The following is a 10,645-nucleotide window of genomic DNA, read 5'->3' as shown; positions in this document are numbered from 1 at the left end:
ATTGTTGACAGAAGTGATAACTGCGTCACAGTTTAAATCCTTAATTAGTTGGAATATTTGACTTCGGGTATAAGGGTAATTTGACGAGGACACTCGCACTTTATATTTATGACCGATGGACTATTATGGACAAAAACCAGATAGATATCAAATAAACCATGACAAAGGACAATTAACCCGAGTAACAATTAATTAAAATCAAAACGTTAAACATCATGATTACGGAAGTTTAAATAAGCATAATCCTTTTATTTCATATTCTATCGCAATTTTATTTATTGTTATTTTATTTATCGTCATTTATATATTTTACGCACTTTAATTATTGTCATTTATCTTTACGCTTAAAAATATAAAATCGACAAACCGGTCATTAAACGGTAAAAAAAACCCCGTTTTATAATAATATTACTACTTATATATATATATATATATATATATATATATATATATATATATATATATATATATATATATATATATATATATATATATATATATATATTTATATAAATATAGTTGTTAAAAATATAGTACGTAATCATTAGCTCCCTGTGGAACGAACCGGACTTACTAAGAACTACACTACTCTACGATTAGGTACACTGCCTATAGTGTTGTAGCAAGGTTTAGGTATATCTCACTCTATAAATAAATAAATAACTTGTGTAATTTGTAACGTATTTTGTATTAAAAATAATAGTATATTTCGTACCCTCACGACACAACATCAACCTTGTTGGGTAGTTTAACCCCAAACGTTCATCTCGTGTTTTGTTTGGCAATTAAACTCATGGGTCGTTAATTGTACTAAACTTTAATTCTCGAAGCATTGTACGAAACGTTTTCATATTATTAAACTTGTGTGGTGGTTGTTTATGATTCGAAAAACGTAATGCGGTGTCGTACTAATGTTATTAATGTTTAAAAAAATCTGTCGGGTTACGGACGGGTTGGGTCCTTTCAAGTGGTATCAGAGCACATAAATGTGGTCCTTTCAAGCACGTAAGTCAAAGTATTCCATTCATCCGGGTGCGACAAAGATGTACATTGATTTGAAGAAAGAGTATTGGTGGCCCGGAATGAAGCGTGACGTGGTTAAGTATGTTGAACAATGCGTTACGTGTTTGTAACTTAAGGTCGATCATCAAAAGCCGTATGGTATGTTGTAACCTTTAGAAATCCCGAAGTGGAAGTGGGAGCACATTACCCTGAATTTTATTACAAAGTTACCAAAGACAGTGAGAACTCAATTTGATACAATTTGGGTTAATTGTGTTACCAAAGTTCCCAAAGTTGCTTATATATATATATATATATAGTCAAAAGTTCAAACGAGAATCATAAAAATGGCGAAAATTGCGAGAACTTCTAATTTACAAAGATTTTCACATTTAAGTAGCTTGAATCACCCATAAACGTTGATGGAGAGTAAGAATGAACATAAAAATATTTGAAAAAAAACATATAGTTTACCTATATAATCAAATATATAGTTTTAAAATTCGTCAACACTACGTTTTCTTAAACTCAAAAGAATTTGTTGGTTTCATTCCTATATATATATATATATATATATATATATATATATATATATATATATATATATATATATATATATATATATATATATATATATATATATATATATATACATTACATGCATGAAAGCTTTTTGGTTAATTAATAACAATAAAAAAGGATGAAATTGAAGGTTACTATGAGACGGTTACAATATTGAATGGATTATTAAGCATGAAATCACTTTTAAAATTGTAAATACTACAGGCTCTTAAACTAAAAAAAAAAAATTTAAAATTCGTCAACACCACGTGTTCTTAAACTCAAAAGAATTTGTAAAATTTTTCAACACCACGGGTTCTTAAATAATTCTTATATTTTTCCTATTTTTTTAGTATCGCTATTTACATACCAATATTAACTGCAAATTACATTTTTTGTACGGTATTTTCACTAACACCATCCAAAATTACTTTTAAAATTTGTCAACACCACGGGCTCTTAAACTCAAAAGAACTTATAAAATTCGTCAACACCACGGGCTCTTAAACTCAAAAGAATTTTTAAAATTTGTCAACACCACGAACTCTTAATCTCAAAAGAATTTATAAAATTTTTCAACACCACGGGCTCTTAAATAATTCTTATACTTTTCCTATTTTTAAGTATCGCTATTTACATATCAATATGAACTGTAATTTACATTTTTTGTACGGTTTTTTACACACCCGTGCAACGTACGGGTTCAAAAATCTAGTATATATATATATATATATATATATATATATATATATATATATATATATATATATATATATATATAAAGCTGGTGTTATATTGATGAAAAAGAAAAAGAAGATAAAGACGACCATTCTTGCGTTGTAAGGACCATTACATATCCTTGGTGTATTGTATACTTTTTATCATCTTTCTTCATTTAGAGATAACCTTTGTTTGTTTTTTCCTATTATTATGCTTCTACTAGTCATCATAGTGGCCACTAAAACTCTTACGAAATCATACACGAATGAATAACAATTTTAACCACATATTTTTCAGGTCAATATATGCATACAAGAACTTTCAGGTCAATTTTAACCATATATATATATATATATATATATATATATATATATATATATATATATATATATATATATATATATATATATATATATAGGGAAGTACTTTTTAAATGGAAGTGAGGGAAAGTAATTTTTTTTTGTGTTTTTTGAAATTTTTTTTTTGTAAGCATTAAGATCACATGAAAATATGAATATTTAAAAAAGACACTTTTTGACGAATGTTATTATTTTGGTGGAAAATCGCTCTAAAAAATAAATGATAACATTCATTATGAGTAATGTTTTAATTAGAGTTTATTTGCATCGTTTTGTTTTCATCTTGTGTGAAGTGTTTTTTTTCGAAACTTAGCCCAATTTAGAGTTTAGGGTTTCGTGTTTTGGGTTTGTTCCCTAAACCCAAAACCCTAAACCCTAAACTCTAAACCGTTCGTGTTAAAAATTCAATCTAAACCCTCATTTCTAAACTCGAAACCCTAATTTCCAAACCTTAATAGCTAAACTCTAATTTTTAACCCTCTAATTTCTAAACCATAATTTCTAACCCCTTAAAAAAACTCAAAAGCAAAACATTTATTGCAAGTTATCATTAATTTCTTCGAGCGTTCTCCCGCCAAAATAATAACATTTATCACAAAGTGTCTTTTTTTAAATATTCACATTTTCATGTGACGTTAATGCTTGAAAAAAATCAAAAAACGAAAAAAAAAATGAATTACTTCTCCCCACTTTCATCTATAAAAGTGATTCCCTCTTGATTAAAACAATATATATATATATATATATATATATATATATATATATATATATATATATATACATATACATATATATATATATACATATACATATATATATATACTGTGATGACCCGAAAATTTTTGACTTATTTAAACCAATTCTCTATACGATTTATTATTTTAACACGTTAAACAAAGTCTGTTAGATTGAGTCTCAAAATTTTAGAACTGTTACATATATACAATTACCTTTGACTACTCTCGACGATTCATGAACAATTATATGTATGTATATATATATGTACAAGTAAAAACGACTTTCCTACAGTAAAAATTACTTTGCTACAGTAAAACACAATTTGCTACAGTAAAACACTATTTGCTACAGTGAAACCGTATTTGCTACAGTGCTACAGTGAAAACGATACTGAATCTCGCTGGTGAAACCTTCAAAATCGATTTGATACCCGTAGAATTAGGAAGTTTTGACGTAATCGTTGGCATGGACTGGATGTCCAAAACAAGAGCGGAAGTTGTTTGCGCTGAGAAAGCAATCCGCATCCCTCGTAAGGATGAAACGTCATTAATGATTTATGGGGAGAAGAGCAACTCAAAGCTGAACTTTATCAGCTGTATGAAGGCCCAGAAACTTATAAGAAAAGGTTGTTATGCTATTCTGGCACATGTAAAGAAGATCGATACTGAAGAAAGAAGCATTAATGACATGCCGGTTGTAAGAGAATATCCCGGAGTATTTCCAGAAGAATTACCGGGGCTACCTCCACACAGATGTGTAGAATTCCTGATTGATCTCATACCAGGAGCTGCACCTGTAGCCCGATCTCCATATAGACTTGCACCTTCAGAAATGCAAGAATTACAAGACCAGTTGCAAGAATTATCGGACCGTGGATTTATTCGTCCTAGTTTTTCACCTTGGGGTGCTCCTATTCTGTTCGTCAAGAAGAAGGATGGATCTATGAGAATGTGCATAGATTACCGAGAATTAAACAAATTAACGATCAAGAATCGGTACCCATTACCGAGGATTGATGATTTGTTTGATCAATTGCAAGGATCAAGTGTTTATTCTAAGATTGATCTACGCTCCGGATATCATCAACTGAGAGTGAAGGAAGAAGATGTTCCTAAAACCGCGTTCAGAACCCGTTACGGTCACTATGAGTTTCTAGTCATGCCTTTTGGATTAACTAATGCTCCAGCAGTATTCATGGATCTAATGAATCGCATCTGTAGACCGTATTTAGACAAATTTGTCATTGTTTTTATCGACGACATATTGATTTACTCGAAGAACAAGGAAGAACATGAGCAACACTTAAGACTGGTACTGGAGATACTCAAGAAAGAAGAATTGTACGCAAAATTTTCGAAGTGTGATTTCTGGTTACAAGAAGTACAATTTTTGGGCCATGTTGTCAGTAAACATGGAATTAAAGTTGACCCTGCCAAGATCGAAGCCATTAGTAAATGGGAAACCCCGAAGACTCCAACACAAATTCGCCAATTCTTAGGTCTTGCTGGTTACTACCGAAGATTCATTCAAGATTTCTCTAGAATCGCCAAACCCTTAACTGCATTGACTCAAAAGGGAAAGAAGTATGATTGGTCCACAGAACAGGAATCCTCATTCCAGTTATTAAAGAAGAAGTTAACGTCTGCACCCATTTTGTCATTACCGGAAGGAAATGATGATTTCGTGATCTATTGTGATGCTTCACGCCAAGGTTTAGGATGTGTATTAATGCAACGCACAAAAGTCATCGCATATGCCTCACGACAACTAAAAATTCATGAAAAGAACTATACGACGCACGATTTAGAACTTGGAGCAGTAGTTTTTGCACTCAAAATATGGAGACACTATCTATATGGCACCAAGTGTACAGTGTACACCGACCATAAGAGTCTTCAGCATATTTTTGATCAAAAACAACTCAATATGAGGCAACGTCGCTGGGTAGAGTTGTTAAACGATTACGATTGTGAAATCCGTTACCACCCCGGAAAGGCTAATGTTGTAGCTGATGCCCTAAGTCGAAAAGAAAGAGTAAAACCTCTTAGGGTCCGAGCTTTGAATATTACAATTCATACTGATCTCACAAAGCAAATTCAAGCAGCACAGTTAGAGGCTTTAAAAGAAGAAAACGAAAAAGGCGAAATAAGCAAAGGGTTAGAAAAACAACTTGAAGAAAAAGCCGATGGAACCCTGTATTTTGCTGGTAGGATATGGGTACCAAAACATGGTAACCTAAGGCAACTAGTACTGGATGAAGCACACAAAACGAGGTACTCAATTCACCCAGGAAACGGAAAAATGTACCACGATCTCAAGAAGTTTTATTGGTGGCCTAATATGAAAACAGAAATTGCTACTTATGTAAGCAAATGTTTAACGTGTGCAAAGGTCAAAGCTGAGCACCAAAAGTCGTCAGGATTACTGCAACAACCAGAAATTCCGCAGTGGAAATGGGAAAGAATAACCATGGATTTCATTACGAAATTGCCAAGGACTGCAAGTAGTCATGATACTATTTGGGTGATAGTTGATCGTCTAACTAAATCACCTCACTTTCTACCAATAAAGGAGACAGACAGTATGGAGAAATTAGCACGCCTATATTTGAAGGAAGTAGTTTCCAGGCATGGTGTACCCATCTCTATCATATCTGATCGCGACACCCTATTCACATCACGTTTCTGGCAGTCATTACAAAAAGCATTGGGAACTCGATTAGATATGAGCACCGCTTATCACCCACAGACATATGGTCAAAGTGAAAGAACAATACAAACATTAGAAGACATGTTACGGGCATGCGTGATTGACTTTGGAACCAGTTGGGATCGACACTTACCGTTGGCAGAATTTTCATACAATAACAGCTATCATACGAGCATCAACGCAGCGCCATTTGAAGCACTTTACGGTAGAAAGTGCAGATCTCCTATCTGTTGGAGTGAAGTAGGAGAAAGACAACTTACTGGACCAGAAATTATTCATGAAACCACCGAAAAGATCATTCAAATACAACAGCGATTGAAAACGGCCATGAGTCGCCAAAAGAGTTATGCTGATGTAAGAAGAAAACCGCTAGAATTTCAAGTGGGCGACAAAGTCATGTTGAAAGTGTCACCCTGGAAAGGCGTTGTACGATTCGGTAAACGAGGAAAGCTAAGTCCTAGGTACGTAGGACCCTTTGAAATCACCGAAAGAATTGGAACAGTTGCTTATCGATTAAAGCTACCGCAAGAACTTAGTAGTGTTTACAACACATTTCACGTGTCAAATTTGAAGAAATGTTTAGCTGAAGAGGATGTCGTAATTCCTCTTGACGAAATACGAATCAATGATAAACTCCATTTTATCGAAGAACCTGTTGAAATCATGGACCGTGAGGTCAAACAATTAAAACAAAGCAAAATACCGATAGTTAGGGTTCGTTGGAACGCAAGACGAGGACCCGAGTTTACTTGGGAACGTGAAGATCAGATGAAGCAAAAGTATCCACATTTGTTCACTGTTATCGCTCATGAAACAGGTACTACTCAAAATTTCGGGACGAAATTTTCTTTAACGGGGAGGTACTGTGATGACCCGAAAATTTTTGACTTATTTAAACCAATTCTCTATACGATTTATTATTTTAACACGTTAAACAAAGTCTGTTAGATTGAGTCTCAAAATTTTAGAACTGTTACATATATACAATTACCTTTGACTACTCTCGACGATTCATGAACAATTATATGTATGTATATATATATATGTACAAGTAAAAATGACTTTCCTACAGTAAAAATTACTTTGCTAGTGTTAAAAACTCAATCTAAATCCTAAATCTAAACTCTAAATCTAAACCCTAAACCCTAAATTTCTAAACCCTAATATCTAAACCCTATAAACGTTAATATCTAAATCCTAATATCTAAACCCCAATAGCTAAAACCTCAAAATACGCTCGAAAAACACGATAATTGTTATATATTACTTCTTCGAGCGTTTTCCCGCCGAAATAAAAACATATATTACAAAGTGTCTCTACTAAATGTTCATATTTTCATCTCATCTATAATGTTCGTGAACAAAGTTTTTTCAAAAAACGAAGAAAAAAAAAGTTTTTGCTTTCCCCCGCTTCCCCCCGAATGGTTACTTCCCTCTTCATTAATAAATATTTTTTTCAAATTTTTCTAAGAGTTACAGGGTATATGTTAACCATTTATAATAATTAATTTTGTACATGTATAAAAGAAAGAAAATTGATCAAAATGTCTTCATTTATAAAAGTGTTTAACAATAGGTTCTCAAAAAATCTTAATTGCAAAAATGTCCTCTGACCACGCATCATGCACCACGGATGATGTGTGGTCATGTGAAATTTTTGTAATTACGGATTTTTGCTGGCACATTCTTAAACACTTTCGAAAATGGAAGCATTTTAACCAATTTCCTTTCTTTTAGAAATTTTTTTTACAAAGTATTACTCAATTAAAAGGATTAAGACATATTTTATATATAAAATACAAAATGAGCTACTAAATTATGTTATATATCAAGTCAAAAATAAAAAGGTATACGTAGTTGAATACTCCAGCTGTCCTTTATAAGTGTTAACTATTTAGTTTTAAAAGTCTTTTTTTTTCTACTTTAACTGTAAATTTGTGTTAAATAATATTTAAAATTATACTAAGATAAATTTTTTTTAAAATTTAATTCATTTATATAATTTTTATTTTATCAAATATTATATAATAAAAATAAAAATATTTAAAGTCAAACACTTTGAAACATTAATAGTAAATACTTGTAATGGAACGAAGAGGATAGTATCTTACATTTAACAATACACAAAAATACCACAAAATACTTTCATTTAACAATCAATATGTACATTTCCCTTGTGGCCCGGATTTAACACATTAAAAAGAAATGCATCAATTAAGTTTAATAACTTTGTGGTATTAACATTAGGAATTACTACTAATTACTAGTAGTTAGTAAACATAAATAAAGTAAAAATACAAAACAAAAAAAAAACCCAAAGCATAGATCTTCATGCATTTTGATCAAAAACTTAATCCACAACATCAACCTTTGTAGTACATGAAAGCAACCTACGAAAGATCGAAACCAATGCATTATACGAACCTTCTTTCGCCTTCATTATCACGGTACACTTCTTCTTCCTTCTTCTCCTCCTCCTCCGTCCACTATTCGTGGACTCTGTTTCTTTACCGCGAATGGACGCTTTTTCTTTAACTCGTCCAATACAATTCATAGTTCTTTCATTCAAACTTTCTTTTCTCGAAAAAGTGTAGCTTCGAAGGTAAAGTTGCCTACATGAAATACTATCGACAACACGAGGGTGTCCTTGGCTTTCTCCTTGGCTATTTTTACTAACTGACCGAACGAATTCACGGTCAGAATCAGGACATTTGTAGAGGTTAACATATGATGCACGAACCGGGACACGGGCATCGTTCGCTATGCATGTTGACATGCAAGCAGTTGCCATGATGGTGAAAATGGTTGGCTACTTGGCTTCAATTTGTTGATGGTGGAAATTTATGAGGTTGGATTTAAGAAATAGAGAAAGAAAGAAAAGATGGAGTGTAAAATTGTAAACTTTGATTTGATATTGTTATTTTAGCGTGGATGCATGCTGAGTGTGTGGGGATAGATAGGTAATGATTTGATATTATGGGGGTACATGAGAGATCATTAGATGACTTTTTTTCTTTTTCTTTTCAGGAAAAAAAAAAACTTTTAATTAAATAAGAGATTTCAACTAAAATTGAGGCTCCAAAATCCAAATAAACGTAAAAATCAAAGACAAACGAGCTAATTAAATTAAAACAAGTACTATAAACCAAGGTCCAAGGATGACCTTGTATGTAACATGATTTTTGAATTATTTAAATGTTTAATTTCTTGCATACTATGAATTGCGATTAATTTTAACGGAAATATTTAATTTAATGAGCATTAATAAGAATAAAAATTATTTAGGTAACATTTGCAAACTATATGGATTGCTTCACTAAAAATAAGTTTGTGTAATCGGTTAATAATACGATAGAAATCACGAGGAGCATATCTTTTTGTATCTTACTACGTATCTTATAAGGAAACCACATGATCATCAAAAGTTCACACATCATCTCGACTAATTACTTAAATTTTCATTTTGAATCTCTAAAATAACTAATCAATCTAGAAACGTAAACCATAATGTAAGAACCTTTAAGTTTTGTAAAGAAAATATAACCTTCAAAATTAAAAGAAGAAAAGGATAATTTTTAACCCAAAGAATATTAAAATTCGTCACCTTTGTAGTACATAAAAAATATTACGGAATCAATATAACCGGTCTTCTCAATACCGGTTTTCGTCATCTCACCATAAATCGGTCTTTGGAAGCAATTGCGGAGCCAGGAATGTGTGTCCTAGGGGCCAAACAAAATTCCACAATAAATGAAGTCTAAAACAAACAAAAATTTTCTATTTTTCGATGATTTTTGCAAATTATGTCTAAAATCAAAATATACAAGACCAACTGGCAAAGTAAATTTAAAATTTAAAATCAACATTAAAAGGGTCTCTAAATAAACTACTTTTATATATCTTAATAAACCATAGTAAAAAAGTTATACATACTAAAAAATCATAAATTGTTAAATCCTAAACGTATACTAGTACAACTTTCACTCACGATTTTGAGTACTTCATATATTTTTAATTACGAGGGTACCACTTATTAAAAAAGCTTACCAAAACTTAAATAACAAAACTACATAAGGGTATTTTTTAAAACATATTTGAAATTTGAAAGGAGATTGCACAAAATATAGTACAAGTAAAGCCTGCTGACATGAGTATTGACTTGTCATCCCCTACCTTAGGTTCATCATTTTAGAATTACTGTAATAACTTTCTTTGTCAAACTTGTGGTTTCTCTGTTAAATTTTTTAAGTTTTAATCGATTTCACTTATTTATACAACATCCACAAAATCCATCTATATTTCTTCTTCCATATTCAACTGGGTGACCCAAATGATTACAACCTGTTTACATCCTCTTCTTTCATCATCCCCGAATTTTCTATTCAGGTCTTCGCGACCGGATTCTACTTATTTTCATGTTGAGGTCAGTGGTGAGTCACTGGGGGCGGATGATCACGGTTGCACCAAGGTGGCTCTGCCCCTATTTGAAAGGCCGGTTTAGGCTTACGTGCCATTCAGCTCATCCATTGTTTGCATTGTTTGCTATCTTACCCAAA

The 10,645-nt window shown here is 31.9% G+C and overlaps 1 protein-coding gene across 1 annotated transcript; it reads right to left on the bottom strand.

The window, feature by feature from the left end:
* Positions 1 to 8,439: 8,439 nt before the first annotated feature.
* Positions 8,440 to 8,880, bottom strand: LOC139841198 (uncharacterized). The gene has a single exon (XM_071831426.1). The coding sequence runs from the start codon at positions 8,878 to 8,880 to the stop codon at positions 8,440 to 8,442; it is 441 nt and encodes a 146-aa protein (XP_071687527.1).
* Positions 8,881 to 10,645: the final 1,765 nt, after the last annotated feature.

Source organism: Rutidosis leptorrhynchoides, chromosome 4 (genome assembly GCF_046630445.1).
Source record: "Rutidosis leptorrhynchoides isolate AG116_Rl617_1_P2 chromosome 4, CSIRO_AGI_Rlap_v1, whole genome shotgun sequence".
NCBI classification, from domain to species: domain Eukaryota; kingdom Viridiplantae; phylum Streptophyta; class Magnoliopsida; order Asterales; family Asteraceae; genus Rutidosis; species Rutidosis leptorrhynchoides.
The sequence above is the reverse complement of the archived record's forward strand: the minus strand, read 5'-3'. Positions and strand labels throughout refer to the sequence as shown.